This window comes from Corvus hawaiiensis, chromosome 4, assembly GCF_020740725.1.
Source record: "Corvus hawaiiensis isolate bCorHaw1 chromosome 4, bCorHaw1.pri.cur, whole genome shotgun sequence".
NCBI classification, from domain to species: Eukaryota; Metazoa; Chordata; class Aves; order Passeriformes; family Corvidae; genus Corvus; species Corvus hawaiiensis.
Genome location: NC_063216.1, coordinates 6,684,400 through 6,701,678, shown reverse-complemented (window position 1 = coordinate 6,701,678; position 17,279 = coordinate 6,684,400). Strand labels below are relative to the sequence as shown.

General features: G+C 42.2%; 1 protein-coding gene across 2 annotated transcripts in view; it reads right to left on the bottom strand.

Annotated features, from left to right (window-relative positions):
- The window catches only part of ST8SIA1 (ST8 alpha-N-acetyl-neuraminide alpha-2,8-sialyltransferase 1), a 126,586-nt gene that overhangs the window by 87,404 nt on the left and 21,903 nt on the right, over nt 1–17,279 (bottom strand). For both annotated transcript variants that reach the window (XM_048300123.1, XM_048300122.1), the window contains exon 2: nt 12,237–12,381. In XM_048300123.1, coding sequence (XP_048156080.1) covers nt 12,237–12,381 — 145 coding nt within the window. The remainder of the gene's footprint in view (nt 1–12,236; nt 12,382–17,279) is intronic.

Below are 17,279 nucleotides of genomic sequence, written 5' to 3'. Positions count from 1 at the left end.
TAGTTGATATTGATGTGTTGTACCATTCCAAAGGATAAATCTGAGAATACATTTCTGAGGGCACCACACAGTTAATTGGCACATATTTTCCTTAAAGACAATTAGAAAAACAAAAACATTCAGAAGTTTAAAAAAACCCAACTATTTGATTAAAAGACTTGTGGTTGTTCGGCCTAGAGAAAAAGACTGTGGGGAGACTTGATAGCAGTCATATGTGAAAAAGATAAGGAAAAAACATCTCTTAACTTATAGCCAGGGGATAATTTCAAGTTAGATGTCAGGAAATATATCCTGTGCATAAGGGCAGCAACTTACTAGATTGGACAGCCTAATGGGTTGTGGAGTTTCCATTACTGGAAGCTGTAAAAAATTATTAGATAAATATTTCTGAAAAACCTGAAAGATGATAGATTTAGGTTAGATGTTAAAAAGAAATTCTTTACTATGAGCATGGTGAGATGCTGGAACAGGATACTCAGAGAAGCTGTGGATGCCCCATCCCCAGCAGTGTTCAAGGCCAGGCTGGACTCTGAACAACCAGGTGTAATGGAAGGTGTCCCTGCCCATGGGGCATGAGATGATCTCTAAGGTCCCTTCCAACCCAAACCATTCTATGATGCTGGTAGAGCTGTCAGCCATGGGACAGAGGCAAGAGGGCAGTGACCTCTGAGCATCCCCTCCAGACAACGACTTGGCACAGGTTTCACTATGATTCCACCAGAATGAACTGATGGTGCTTTGTGTTTTGGTGTAGCACTGCCTCATTGTCGTGGTTTGACACTGGCCAAACACCTGGCAGTCACGAAAGCTGTTCACTCACCCTCCCCTGCCACAGCTGGGCAGAGGAGAGAAAAAAATTAACGAAGGGTTAATGAGTTGAGATAAGGATTGGGAGAAAATACTCCAAGGGCAAAACAGGCTCAGCTTAAAGGTACAAAGTGAATTTATTACTAAAAAAATGAGGGGAGGATAACGAGAAGTAAAATAAGCCCTTAAAAACACCTTTTCTTCCCCCAACCCCTCCCTCCTTCCCACTGACAGCCCAGGGAGACAGGGCATGGGCGTTTTGGTCAGTTTGTCACCCAAGATCTTCTTCCGCTGCTCAGGGAGAGGAGTCCTTCCCCTGCTGCACCATGGGGTCCCTTCCCACAGGAGACAGTTCTCCATGAATTTCTCCAGCATGGTTCCAATCTCACAAGCAGCAGTCCTCCCAAAACTGCTGCAATGTGAGTCCCTCCCACAGGCACACAGTCCTCCCAAAACTGCTGTGGCATGGGCTACTCTTCCACAGGGTGCAGTCCTCCAAGGAGGAGCAGGGCCCCCTCTCTCCACCGGGTCTCCCACTGGATCACAGCCTCCTCCAGGCATCCACCAGCTCTGGCATGGGCACCTCCCCCATGGGCTGCAAGTGGATCTCTGCATCCCCCGTGGATCCCCATGGGCTGCAGGGGCACAGCTGCTTCACCATGGTCATCACCACGGCCTGCAGAGGCATCACGGCTCCGGTGCCTGGAGCACCTCCTCTCCTTCCTTCTTCACTGACCTTGGTGTCCCCATGTTGTTTCCCTCACATGTTCTCACCTCCTCCTCTTCTCTGGCTAGTAAAAACTGTGCCCACTTTATTTTGATTTTCTTCTTAAATATCTTATCACAGAGGTGTTACCACCATCTCTAACTGGCCCATCCCTGGCCAGCAGCATGTCCATCTTCAGAGCCATCAGGGATTGGCTCTGCCAGACATGGTGGAAACTTCCAGCAGCTTCTCACAGAAGCCACCTCTGTTGCCCACCCTGCTACCAAAAACCAGGCCATGCAAAACCAATGCACCCATGAATCCCCCTGTGAAGGTGCAAGCCTGACCTTGTAGAACTAAATCATAAATAGTGCTTTACCTCTGGATTATGTGGTGTGATTGAATGCATTTCTTCATGCACCCTAATGAGTGCAAAGGGAACAGTGTGAAAACGGGTGCTGATTTGGCTTTGCTATAGCAGAAGCCCTTTTTTTCTTGTAGCTGGTGCTTCTTGTGCAAGCTTTAGCGAGGTGAGGGTTGGCCTCTTCTCCCAGGAGGACAAGAAGAAATGTCCTCAAGCTGTGTCAGGAAAGGTTCAGGTTGGACATCAGGAATTTCTTCACTGAAAGGGTTGTTAAGCATTGGAACAGGCTGCCCAGGTGTCAGAGACTGAAATACTATAGTTTATGACTTAAACATTTTCTTAAAGGACTTTTAAAACTGTATTACAAAAGCTGCAGAGAAGACCAACACACCCTGAATGGGGCCCTGACTGACGCCTTACATGGCTCGATAATGAAGGTAAGATAAAGTAACACTCAGGGCTGGGGACATACACAAAGCACAAGCTTAACACCTCAGGAGTGGATATCACGGCCCCAGGGCTATCAGCTGCCAGGCTCTCGAATACCCTTGCACCAAAGGATGGGGGGAGAGAAGCTTTGGGTGTGTGTTGGAAAAGCCTGTGGTCAGAGGCGCAGTGACTAGCATCCTCAACTGTGCAGAGGAGCCCAGCTGTGGGACCCCTTCACCTGGGGAGAAGCTGCCATCCACATGAAGGACAGAGGGGATGATATGGCCCGTCAAAGGCCCTCCCAAAGGGGTCCCCAGACCCTACACCAGAGATGATGCAACAGACCCTCAGTGTTGCAAGGGACAGTGTCAAGCTAGCCCCTGCAAGGGAGAGACATGGGCGTTCCCACCTGGCCCAAAGCGTATATTAATCCACGGGATTCTGTACTCTTTGGCGTGTGGCATCACGGCCACGGCGGCAACGGGGGACCCTCACCACCAGAAGACCAGATGGAGGGGAGCAACGAGATGTCATTGGGACCCTCGGATGGGTGAGATGCTTCCACCTAACCCCCGTCACTCTCTCCCTGTCCCCCCACCCACATTTGTTTTTCTATTTTTCTTTCTTTTCTCTTTCTCTTTGCCTCTTTTACTATTAAATAAAATATATCAAATTTTTGGCACCAACATCTAATCTCATTTGGTTTTAATCTCATTTTTGGGTATATTTTGAACCTTCAAAGTTCTTCTCGGTTTATGCACAGAGACTTGGTTTTCTTTGCTCTTCTGGGTTTAAACCCGATTGCAACACCAGGGAAGGTGTGGAGTCACCATCCCTGGAAGTGTTCAAGAAAGGGCTGGACATGGCAGTCAGTGCTATGGTTTAGTTGACAAGGTAGTCGTTGGTCAAAAATAGGACTTGATGATCATCTTTTCCAACCTAAATGATTTTGTGATACTCCCAGTCACCACATGTGGTTGTTGACCATTCCCAGCATATATTTGTGGCTAGCTAGGTTGTATTTTTAACTCGATAGAACAAAATCAATGAGATGGTACAGAAAAGGTGAGTGAGGAGGTCTCTCCAGGGAGCTGCCTGCCCATGCACATCATCTGCAGCTGCACTAATGTTGGAATCACCAGGATCACCTGCACCACACGGACTTCTTCCCTTTGGCCACTGTAGGAATCTCTCATTACCATGGACTTAATATGGCTGCAAACACTTTGGTCACATCCCATAAAACCGTAAGTAAGGAGCTGTTATACACATAAGAAATTGGTCTATCAGCATTCCATAGCACATTTATCCCTATCTGACTGGCTCACTAAATGTCCCCATCAGCACAAGGCAGCATTACCCTTGTATTACAGCAATATGCATGTGCTTAAACTGTTCTGTGAATCTAGACCTTGTCTTAAAACAAACCTCCTGCCGTGTCAGAGAATGAAGGCATCCAAATACATCTGCATTATTTGGGAGTGCCTAAAAAACTATTTCAGGTCTCAGAGCTAACATTTGGGATAGAATTTGGGTGATTTCCTCCAGAAAAAATGATCATCCGGATGCAGTGTCTTTCATCCAGACCTTCTGAAACTGGAGACCATTAGTCCAGTACGCTTTACGCCGAGGAAAATACAGCCATTGGAGACTGCTTCCATGAGGCAACATTAAAACAGCTCTACTGCAGCCACCAAACTGGCATGCAGAATCTCAAACCTCTGCACTAGCCCCACTCACAGGACTTTATAACTAATTTTCAGCTTACAGATCAAGGGCTCACCTAGGAAAGTGTGCAAATTGCGTTAGCAATAATGGACCCTACAGGAAAATACCCTGTGAATGCCTCCAGCAGTCTCCCTGGGACTGATGGACTGGACCAAAGTCAGTGAGCCTAAGCCATGGTCTTGGACTCAAGTATTCCTCCTTCAAACCATCTGCAAAGCCAGGTATGTTTTTATGAAAATTGCTCTTCTCCACAACATATCCAGACTGGCACTGCCAACTGCCCCTAGCCCCAAATGCCCATGGTTGGCAGAAATCTCTAAGTCAGTCTTTGAAAAAGAAATTATAGAAGAAGAAGGGGGAAAAAAAAAAAAAAAAAAAAAAAAAAAAGACACCACCTCTGCACCAAAAAGAACTATTTCTTTCTTGGGATTCACAGTTATATTACACAAGTCCAAATTCACTAGGCCATTAAATGTTGTATGTTGGCTCAGTTTACGCCAGTACTTTCAGTTTCCTTGCCTTTGCCTGCCTCTACAGACTAACCCTTTGGCCACCACATTCCAAAGTCACCTCAGCAGATTTAATTGCCAAATTTCTCCTTAAAGACTCTAAAAGAGTATAAGCTTTGTAGATCAAGAAGGAGAAAGCAGCCTGGATTCTTGGTCTGAGCAACCTGCACATCTAGGATTTATCCAGTGCATCCTGATGGAAGAAAACCAGTACTGTGGTATTTTCCCTATGTCCAAAATGTCACTTGGAAGCCAATGCTTGCTGCTGCATGGGAATCATTCAGGTGATAAAAGTAGTTCCAGAAGAGAGCCACAGCCCTTCCCCTCCACATCATATGAGGTCATAGGGACTCTAAATAAACCATGCCTGGCCACATTAAGTCAATTTCTGAACTGTAATACAGCAGAGCTCTCATTACATGTAAAGCTGGGTTTACACTTCTCCCTGAGCAAGAAGACATAAAGGATCTCTTGAAAGTCACTATATAATCTTCCCACAAGATTTGTAACTTTGCTACCCCTTCTTAATAGTTTCAGTGGTGGCATAACCTTCTCTGACTTTCTCCAAGCCTGCAGACTCCACTAAGCCACACTTCCATCTGTATTTAGGAATTCGTGGGTGAAGGCGGGGGGGGCGGGCCTGCATCTCTGCTACACATAAAATACCTTCTGAACATAATCTGGTGTCCTGCCACATTCCAGTAAAATTTACATGAGCCATATCAAGAAACCAAATAACAATACAAAAAATAGAAGTATGTAGTAGTCCATAAATTCCTACTCATTCTCCTGCCAGGTGGTAAGAGCTGGGCACAAAATGGACCCAAACCTAAGGCTCAAATAAGCCAGTACTGGTATCATGCCTATTTTAAGATGTATCTCATCAAAAAAGCCAACTATTGCAGAGAGAAAATTAATGTAATGCGCTCTGATCACTGAATAATTCAAATATATAGTCACATATATAGCAAAACATCTTTAAACTTAACAAGATGAATTTTAATAACAAAATTCATAAATAAAATGAAAGGCCAGCAGGTGGACAGCATAAAAAGGATAAAGCTTTCTCAAGAAGCAAAGGTTTCACTGCACCTGTAGATGGAAGTCTTGGTATATAAATGAGTTCACTGCCAGAAAAACCTCTGCATGGAGAAACAATCTCCTTTGAGTATCTTATCGGTTATATAAAACTACAATAAAAAAAACAAAGCAAACCTAACTGTATTGCTTTTGGGCAGACTAGAACCTACCGCTCTTTCTATTTTTACACCCCCAGCCAGGCAGCTCATACGCCCTGAAGTCACTTACAGCCATCACAAGTCTGGCGCCCCTGTATCTTCTCATCTGTGCCCACTTCCTTTAATTATTCTTTTGCTTGCAACTGTTCCTGCTTCTAAAGCAATAAGTTTATGTTGCCATAAATCAGATGAACATTGACTAAAAAGCCCATAAAATTTCCAGGGCCTCTCTGTCCCTCTTTGCTTGTGCTTCCCCAATTCCTCTTTGAGATCAGCCTTTTTGCTTTGTACTTTGCAATCCCACAGCATAACATTTGTAGTTGTGACCTGTAGGTACTGTAAAAATGATACTTCAGGGAGAGCATTTCAGTTGTGCAGCCAATGAGTAGAAACATGAGCTCTTGTAGTACCAAAGAAAGAGAGTAATGGATGCTCAGTCACTTTGGATTTGAAACACAAAAGTTGAGTCAGGGCAGCTGATCCTCTCTTCCTGTGGGCCAAATTGACACTTTGCAGCCAGATCCAGTCCTTCCCTTTCTCTCTGTTACATTTGGAAAGGTCAGCAGCATTTGCACCGACTGAGACAAAGCCCATTTGGCATGTGCATTATTGCAGATAAAATACACAAAAATCAGGCTCACCCAAGACAGCCTGGCTGAGCTGCTTGGCTGGAGACATTCAGCAAGTCCAGGGTGACCAAAGCCCACATCAACAGGGGACAGAAAGCAACTGGGACAGAAAGCAACTCCTTGCTCTGTCTCGACTCACTTCAACAAGGGCATGTTGCCCATCCTTTAGTTAATTACTTCAAACTAAACACATTCCAGCTCAAGTTTTTCAGCATAAATTTGATTTTCACCATCATGTATGTTTGCATCTTTCCTCTACAGAGCAGTTTCAGAAAGACTGTGGCTTTTGCTTAACTGACCAGCCAGAATAAAGGATGGTCTATTATAGCTTTCCTAACAGGCCACACAAACTGGTCCAATTACACAGTTCTTAACCGGTCAGGATGGAATCATAGTGAAGGTAGGGGTTTCTCTTAACTAAATATTAAGCCACATTTTAGTTTTGATCACTCTGATGCCAATGGCTAGGGATTATCCAGGACTGAAGGGAAGACTCATGCTCCAAAAGAGCACAATTTGTCAGGTTTCTACAGATAGTATTTAATCTCCTAGTTTATGAAAAGCACTGTATAACACAATTTCTCAAATAATAAAAGAATTATTAGTTTCTTTCCCAAAACACAGGTTTTATTTCACAATATTTAAATACCTCTTCACCTTTTAGTGTACAGTGTTTTCCACATTTCCAATAATGAATGTTTATCACATTTTCATTTTGAGTCAATATATGTAGCCCAATAAAGAACAGAGTTTGCATATTAAAGTAGGCATGGGGAGCAGGAAAAAAATGAAGGAAGACCAAAAGGGAAAGCACTAAGGAATTCCCCCAAATCCTAACTAAATATAACTCAAAGGCAGACAGGGAGGTACTATTCAGACAGCAGACTTAATGGAAATAGAAATAAAAGCTGCTTAATAGAATGCCTGTAGACCTAAAATTTACATCTATATCCAAGACATCAAGAAAAAATATCACATATTACAGCCAATATTTCACTGTATTTCTCCAAGCAGTTATTAATTACAGAGAATTACTGAGAAGAGAGTACACTGCTAACAAAAAAATTAACGGAGCACTTCCAAAACCAACAGGGTCTAAAATCAGTCCAACAAAACAGAGTGTTTGCCCTAAGCAAGGTACCATTTTCCCCTTAAAGGGGTTCACTTTCTTTACACAGCTCTAGCTTCACATTCCACCCTGGATCTGCACAGCAGCTAGCTCCCATCTAATCCTTCCTAGAATCTTCTGCTCTTACACCTCACCTTTTGCTGGAACCAAAGTGCCATTTTCTTCCTCAGGGTGTTTCTCCTTTTATTCTCAGCATGCAATAAGGGGAAAAGCCTGCAGACTCTATACCAAACTCCCTTTCCCAATCTGAATTTTTTTTTTCCTGAAATAATTACAAATTATTCTACTTGCTGCAGGCTATAACTGTAAGAGCAGGGAATTTGCTTTGAAACAGCACCAGCAGATGGACACAAAATCTCTGGCTAAATGAAAAATGTTGTGAGCAACCAAGAAAAACCAAATAAGCTCCCAAAATTTAATAGGGACCCTGAATGAAAAGCACAAATCACACAGCATAATCATAAAATAATTCACTGTTACCCAATACACCATTCAGAAAATCCAGAAAGTGTCAGAGAATGTCTCCATTTTACATTTACAATTAGAGCAACATTTTCTCAGCCTTTATAATAATGGCAGGAATTTAAACTTTAAACAAATGTTTATATTATGTACGTATTTTGGAAAATATCATCTTTCTCCTGATCACAAAGTATGCAGAAAGAGATGTCACATTTCCCAGTTTTTTTTTGTGGCTGGCAGTTCTTTCCTTTGGATTTCTCCAACACCATTCGTGATGACTATTCATGAGAAGCTCAGTGCAAGCAGCCACTCTTGTAACTGACAGCTTCTGCAAGTGAAACTTTACAAGGGATTTGAGCAGCTAAGGAATCATCAGGGACAGCAGTCCTGGACACTCACCAACACACAGCTCTGTGTTCTGTTTAATAAAGGTCCACAATGGTGACAAGGTACATTTACAAGCTACCCATGACCATTAGTGCCCAGTCTGGCTTCTCCTGATTGCTGAGTATTGACCAGTTTCTCCACGGGAGGGGAAAGATGGTGCAGTCAGTGCAATATCTCATTTCTGCTTCCAAAAATTTTAATTCCTGAAATCAAGGGGTAAAATGACACAGAGGGGTAGACTAAGAGGAGCCACTTCCAGCAGCTGGAATTACTGGTTCATGCAAAACTCTGCAACATCAAATTTTGTTCTCATAAACTGAAATGGAGCATTGAATGACTATTTCCACATAAAAGCTTTTCTCTTTTGCACATTTCTCCCTTGGTGGGTCAAAAACTTGAAAAAATAAAAGGAGTAACGTAATCACTCAAAGTCTGAGGAAAAAAGAGGAAGCAACAGAGCTGATAAAAAAAACCAACAGCTGAAGTATTACATTCAAAAAGACAGTAAAATGAAATGTCGTAACACCACCAAAACCTTTTAAGCTTTTCAGCTCAAAGCAAAACTGAAAAACGAATTAACTGATAATAAATTTATATTTTCATGAAATAGCATTTTTAGTGGAAAAGCACGCTGTCAGAAAATGCTGACTCAACTGTAAGAACTCTATCTACAGATTGCTCAGAAGAAAATATTTCATTCAGAAATAAATGACATTTTACATATTAATTTTGGACATATTTATTTCTGTATTACATGAAATACAGCAAATTCCCTATTTAGTTTTGACTTACATTATCCTATAAGTTAGTCACTGGTTCAGGACTGAGAAGTCTTCTGCAATCACCAAATTGCTCAAGCCCAGCAGACTGATGTGGATGGAGACATTTTTATTTATTCCAGAGGAAATATTTTTTTGATTATATCAACATAACTGTGGTCTTTTACATTCCTGTGACGCGATGCAAGTGGAGGGCGTGGAAAGAACATTGTGTCCATCCCGATCGCGTCCTTACCAGAGCAGCTCCGGGGGGTGCCATGCAAACGCACTCGGACACACTCTGACACATCGTAGTAGGTGGATACTCGCTGCCACTCACACACACACACAGTCGGATAGCTCCTGCAGTGTCACCAGGGACAAAGAGGCGGGAGGGGTCCTTTGTATGGAGTTCTGAGGGGTTTATTGGGGTCCCTGCTCGAAGGGATCCAGGGACAAAGAACACAGAACACTGAGGGGTCCAGGGTTTTATCTGGATCGGCACTGGGGGTGGGCATAACATCAGAGACCAATGTTCTAGGGGCCAAGGGGTGGGTGGAGAGGATGTGGGGTGACAGGACAGTGACCACTGGGGAAGGTGAGAGGTGGAACAAGGGAACCGGGGGCCAGTGGGGTATCAAGGAAAGGAGAACTATCTAGAACATGGACTTAAAAAGGGTGAAAGGGGGTGGTCTTAGACCTCTGAGCTTGCCCACCAGCAGACCTCCACTGTTTTGGAGTCCTGAGGCTCCCTGGCCAATCCTATGGTGGCCTCAACCACTGCAACACTCCTGTTACATCCCCTGGGCATTTCAGAGTATTAACCATATTTTGTGAGTTGTTTTAAGCTTCTGTATACTTTTGAAAGGAATATTCATCTTCAGAAAAATCGCTTGCAAGCAAGCTAATAATAGACACCATTCTTCAAAGCAAGAGCCTGAAAAATTTAGGCAAGTACATTTCTTGAAACAAAGACAGAAGTAAAAAAATACATTTAAAAATTTACTGCAGATAAATCCTCCTTATTTTTTAAGCCTACCAGGATTTTTTCTGATAAAGGCCTACAAAATTCCTCTGGGCAAAATGCATAGGAGTACCACATCAGATTAGAGGCAGTGATACTTGCAAGGAAAGAAGGAGCAGTAGTGAATAGCATTGTCGGAAACAAACTGCCCATCAATTCGTTAAAGGGATAGCATTCCTGGGTTGGAACATCCTAGGGCTGGAACATGATGAAAATTCCTCTTTTCCATCACCAACCCCACAGTAGCATCTGCCCACCCCCTTCGCAGCCTGCTTGGCAAGCCTAAGGGACGCTGAAGGCGCAGCTCCTTAGCTCATGTTGTCCCCCGGAAATTTCTCTCTTCAGGACTTCCCAGGTCTTTACTCTTGATCTGGCCAACTGATAAACTTTAAGGACAGGTGTTAGGATCCTGGGATCCAGTGGAGTTGCAAAGACTATGACTTCTCTCTAACATCTCTGAAGGAGCCCATCCAGCATGCTGCTCTTTGCTGTGAGAGGAGGTAGGACACCACCATGGCCAAGCAGAGCGCTAGATTTAATCCAAAAAACCCCACATCTGAAATCCCAAATCCATCACAAAACAGTGACGTCCCTCTGCCAGCCCAAGTGGGGCTTTCCTGAAACCTTGGAGAGGACACACACACTTTGAGCACCTGTTGCCAGTATCTTTGTGGTACAAAGTTCACAGCTCTGCCAAGGATTCCAGTATTCTCCAGTAAACACTACAATATTGTAGCAACAAATCACACTAATCATCATAAACAAGACTTACAGCCACTGCTCTGCAACACATCATAAACTGTCTATCCGTCTCCAGAAATTCACTCCAGTCGGGAAGCCTCTTTCCAGCCGTACTGCAGGAAAAACCCACTTGCCAGGCAGGTTTCAGCATCTATTTTTTTGCTGAGCTTGCTTGGACACAGCAGCTAGGAGCAGCCTGAGGGAGGCAGAGGTCCATTATCCAGTTCATGGCAACAGGGACAAGTGACAAGACAGAGGACCTGGCATCCTGAACAAGACGCAGCTGTAACAGAGCTTCTCTGGATCATGTCAACAGAGACAGGTGCTGCTTCCATCTCCTCTGCCCCACACTGCAGCTTCCCCTCGCTTCTTCTCCATTAAAAGAAACTCTCTCAAAGTAATAACTCTGTTTTTGAGATCTAAAAACTACTTTTAAAAAAACCCCTAAAACTTCTTTGATGTTTTATTTGCAGGATGAAGTTAACAAGTAAGAACTCTGCTACTCATTTAACTGAAACAGCAACAAATAAGAAGCCCTGTGTGAATGACTCAAGACTGACTGGGAGGCTGAATAATTCCTTATACCTTGAATTTGACAGATCAAAGTAGCAGGTAAATCAATTAATACAGCCAGATGTTTGGCTTTCTTTAAGTGTGTAGCCACTTAAAATATTTGTATTCAACATACAAAATTCAATATAACAAACTCACTATTTAGTATCAGTTCCTGTATTAATTAAAAATACAAGAAGCAGCCTAGACTAGTATTACATATTGCCAGCACGCAAAAACCCTGCACTTAAGCCAAAGCACCTTTGATGGACATTAATAACCAACCACTTCCAACATTCAAAAACACAGGAAGAATCAACAAAGTCAAGCTGTTGGCTTCTCTTATTGGGTCTCATCGTTTGCCATCAAAGAACTTTATTAACCTGGAAGTAACTTGGGACACCTTCACACAAAGCACTGTCCCACAGATCCGAACTGAAACAGTTGTGGGTGACGGATCAGGCTTACAGTGACTGTGATCCCCAATTGAAATGCGGAAATCACCCTCTTAAAATAGCCAGAACCAAGCATTTTAAAAAACAAGACGTGACCCAATTTCATCCCTTGTGTACATCCCCAAAACAGCCAGGGAAGTATTAACATCTATACAAACAAAATTTTCAGAACATGGAAGTAAAAAAGCAGATGCTTGTTTGGTATTGAAAAATGAAGATACAATTTCTTGATGACCCTTCAGCCTATTTATACTCATTTGTATCATGTTACCATTTAGATTTTAATACTTAAAATGAAAAGAAAACATGGTTACTCACCTGTGGGAAGAGAGAGTAAGTTGCATTGTCAATTGTGACAGAATATAAAAATTCCCCATCAAACCAGAGGTTCTTTCCCATGGGAGAATTAATCTTCGTCATAGCAAAGAGCTGCCCAGGGTCACAGCATTCTTCCAGCAGCTTCCTAGAGAAGGGAGCAAAAGAGAAAGCAGTATTAATTGGAACCTTGTCACACCTTTGTTAATCATCACCCCTCATATCCGTGTTCCTGCCACTCTCAGGTGCTCCAAAGCCACCCTTCCCAGCCAGCAGATGAACCATGGGACAGCTTTCATTTCAGAAAATCTTAGAATAGAGAGAAAAAAAAAAAATCCAAATTTTCATTCAGACTGACACAGAAACAAAACCAAGATTCAGCAAAAGAAACTTCACCCTATACAGCCCATTTTAATGGGCAAAATCTGGTCTCCAACACATACAGAAATCAGAGAAGCTCGTTTGAAAATTAGATCCAAGGTACATAAACATTCAGTATCAAACCTTATTTATGAAGAGCAGGCCTCCTAAAACCCCACAGTTACATAATTTACGTATGGAAATTTTGGCACCTCTCTTCAGTTACTGAATGTCCTTGTGCTACATTCCCAGCAGTATTAGTGCCTGCTTCCTAACTGAAGGCCAGTTTGAGTCATACCAGTATGATGGATATATATAGAGAGTGTGAATATACTTGTTAGTGTCCCTGCTGAAACTCCGTATCTTCTTACTCCTTCATTTCCCAAAAATACTACTCAGCCTTAGTAGAAATTGGAGGGCTTATGAGGTGATTGAAGGTTATCCCGAAAATTCTGTACCACAGCAAACTCAGCAATTAATATCCTAAAATACAGAATGATGAAAAGCTCTAAAGGTCCAGAATATCCTATCTTTCCAAAGCCTGCATAGCACTAGGAAGGGTGACATTCATGTATGTAAAACACACATTGCAGAATTCTGCCCTTACAGTGTAATATTATGTTATTATATACATTCCTCATATATTTTAAAGGTAATCCCAAAAAGACTGGAACCATTTCCAGTAGCTGCACAGGAGCTGTCAGCAGAAAAACATCAATTATTAGTGACCACTAAAATGCTTGGTATAGCTGTTCTCCTCTACAAAAGAGATTTGATTCAGAACCATAAAGTCATTCAGAGAAATTTAAATTTCAGCATTTTTTGAAGTTTTGCTGCTACTTTTCGTCTCTAAAAATAGGTATTTGAAAAAAACCTTTTTTTTTCCCTATCAAAAATTGATTTTGCTGTAACTTCATAATTCTCTGCAAATGTGTCAGTATTATTTTTCAGACACACTTCAACTGAAGTAACAATAAGTTCCCAGCAACAGCTTCCTAAGAATGTGGTAGAGTCCACAAGGCTGGAGATTTTCAAGACACAACAGGACAAGGTGCTGCATATTCTCATCTAGGTTCCATTCCCGCAAAAGGTTGGAATATGTGATCATCTGAGGCCCCTTCCCACCTTGGTAGGTATGTAATTATGTAACTGGCCATTGCAGAGCTGGTTTATCTCCCTCTGAGCAGGAGACAGCAATGTGCCAGCCAGATCAGCAATTCCCATTTCAAGAACACCAATAGCTTTATTTACAACCATCAAGGAAAGGCTTCACATCAGCCTTCTGCTGATGCCCAAATAAAGCCTTCATCACAGAACTGTGAAAAACAAATTACAGGAAATTTGAAATCTCTCACCTTTGTGAAACAGTGTAAGACAGGCATGGAATACTGTTCCAAATACAAGATTTGAAAGTGGAGATTTTTCTGGCTGTCAACAAACCAGTTTGCAGGTTTTGTAAAATTATTTCTCTTTCTCAAGTGGAAAGAAAATAATTCTGCATATTTTTCTATCCGCACAGCAACTCTTTCAAAAAACATAAGTTAATCAAAGATCAGCTGGAGCCATTTGTTACAAAACTGTATAACAAAATTCAAAATTTCCAGTGAAATTCTGCAACTCACACCTCCTCTGGAAGTTTGGTCTGAGCAAGAAGCACAAAAAAACCCCCAAATAACGTAGTGGACAATTATCTAGGGAGTGTTTTATATTAATGAATCTTTTCTTAGCCAGGGTAGACTAAAGAGCTAAGGAACATACCTTTGTACAACTCCCTCCCTATTTATTAGATGAGCTATATATCTCTATTCTTTCCCATCCCCAAAACCGCATTCTTCCAGTTCCTGCTGAACCCTTCATTAATAAACCTATTACGAAAAGCAGTAGGGGTCTCCTGGAAGGGCCACAAATAGGCAAGCCACTAGTTCAAATATGAAGCTGTGTGTATGAACACAAAAATCTTGTGTACTCGTGTGTGCTTTCTGTCAGAAAAGAATAATTAGACGTCTCTCTTTCTGATCCAAATCCCAAAGTTACAAAGCAAGAAAAGCTTCATAGGAAAATGTTTATTTAAAAGCAGAATGGATTCAAAGACAAACCTATAGCAGGATACTTTGCAGGATCAGGGAGACTGAATTGTTTGCTGAGCTTGATTAAAATGCACAGTAGAAATGTTATGATAGAATTTGCAGAACTGCAGCAGCTTTTGGCCAGGAAACTCAGTTCACTGCAAGCGTTCCTTCACTCATAGGACATAAACAATATGCTTTTGATTCAAAGTTCTCTCCAATTCCAAGAGGACCTAATATTGGAATTGAAAAGGCACTGGGGGCCCTCAGATCCAAGAGCACTTAGGGGACAAACCCCTACTTGTGAAAGACGCAGGAGAAATGTTCCTTGGAGAATCTCACTTCAAGCCCCTCAGATTTCAGTTGGAATTGGGCACCAGGCAGGTCACTAAGCAAAAGGCAGCCTCAGCACTGATGTCTTAACCTGAATCCATCCTCAAAGCCTTCATCAAACTTCCAAACTACTTATTCTTCATCTTAAGTTAACAAGCTTTGCAGTCTGATTTCAGTTTGCAGACAGTTAATGCTTAATCACATCCTGGTTTGACTCAAGTCCCAGTCAATAATGACTCAGGAGCTATTTTGAACATCCCAAATGCAGCAAATATAATATCTAAAAGAAAAAATGGACAATTCCATGGTATGGGTTGTCAGCCAGGAGGTTATAGCTCTTTAGCTGTCTCTTCTCTGCAGTTGGGGGTTCCTGCCTCCCCAGCACAGCACCATTTCTCCAGCTGCTTTGGGATGCTGTCCTACATGGAGCATGTAAGCACTACCAGCACTGTGCAAGGCAGGAGGAGCAAAATTCTTCATCTCAGCTTTTTCCTTTTAAATCCATGCAAACGAGATGTACTACATTAATGTGAAAAAGATCAGACTGATGGGGAGCCACTTGTCAGGCAGCAGCAGCAAGAGGAAGGAACCTTCACAAAGCTTCTCCAGGGAAGTGGTGGAGTCACCATTCCTGGAAATGTTCAAAAAACAAGGATGATCCAGAGCACATGGATGGGGAGAGGACAGGAGAGACTACAGCCTGATGCTGCTCCTGCAGGTCCCAGCAAATGCCAGCAGACCTCTCACTGAACAAGGGCATTGATTCAACCATTGCTCAAAAATGGTAACATGAGACTTATTATTTCATTACAGTATGGCTTTAATGGAGCATTAAAATACTGACTGAGGCTCACATTCAAGTTTGAGATAAAAATAATTTGTGAAATGAATTGCTTTAGTCAGATTCTGCTCAGCTACCTGGATTTAGGTGGCATCATGCTAATCTTGATCAGGTGACTGCAAAATGGAGCCAGGATCTGACAGCACAGCTGGACATAAACTTTCCCTTTACAAGGCAGTTCCCATTCACCTCAACTTCCCTTGTTTTGCTTTGGGATCAAATGAATCTGAAGGCCCAGAAAAAAAATAGTACCTGGCTTTGGAGTTTCAGTTGCTATCAAGACAAAACCATCAGGTCGTCACTCACAACCAGGGTTTTGTGGAGCTGCTGGAATCCAGAGCACAGGTGGTCACTTGGGTTCACTAGGGAAGATTTGCACAGCTCCATTTCACTGCAATTTATTAATTGCTTCCATCTACATACCCCCCAGTAGAGGCAGGAGGACCTACCAAGATGGAGTCCTCAACTAAATCAATACCTATTTCCCAGCATGTGCAACCCCTATTGGAAATACTTCAGGGATTAGTATCAATAGTGGCTCTGAAACACATCTGGCTTGACCACCTCTAACAGTCTCAAAATTTAATCCTGAAATTCTCCTCATTAGGTCTTTGGTGTAATGTTTCCATAAGAATAACACATCCCCAAGTTTTTGAAAGAAGTTTTGGTGGCAGGGGAAAAACCAAAATCACTGCTTAATAAAATACTGTCTTTAATAAATTTGCACCCTCTTCAGAGTCTGATCTTTTGGCACTTCAGGTTTTGGCTGATTTTTAAATTATTTTTCCTTCCTCCTTTAAGAGATCCTTAAAGGAGGCTGCTGAAATTTCAGCCTCCCCTCTGATGAGCAAAAAGGCTGAAATTTCCTGAATTTCTTGCTATGAACAAAGCTTTTTACTCTTTCCATAATTCCTGTGGCTATTCTATCTTTTTCAAGACCCACCCCTAAATATTTCATTCTAAATAAAGCCTGGAAATATTATTTCTAGGGTAGCCACCCCCTGCCAACTACAGGGACAAACTGACCTCTCATTACTCACGCATCCCATGCCATCCAAGAACAGACAAAAAAATCTAGGCCCATCTCTCAGAGTAGGCAGCAGCCAATGCCTGCAGCTGTAATAGAGCTCTCTCAAACTGCCACATAATGGCTCTACTCATGGGCATCTTTTTCTCCAAGCTAGCAGTCTGGGAATTTTATGGCCCTACAGAATGCTACAAAGCCATTCAATAATAGTAAAATTACTGGTTCTACTACAATCAGTGAGCTTCAAGCTACAGTTGGCATTTGGCTTCTGAATATTCTGTGAAAACATTGTTGGGTTTGGTCACACACATTGAATTTCTCTTTCCTAAAAAGCTCAATGTAATACTTGTAACTGGGGATTAGCTTGAAAAATGTACTGAGACTTTGAGGTTTTCATGGTGTTTAAAGCACCTTATTAC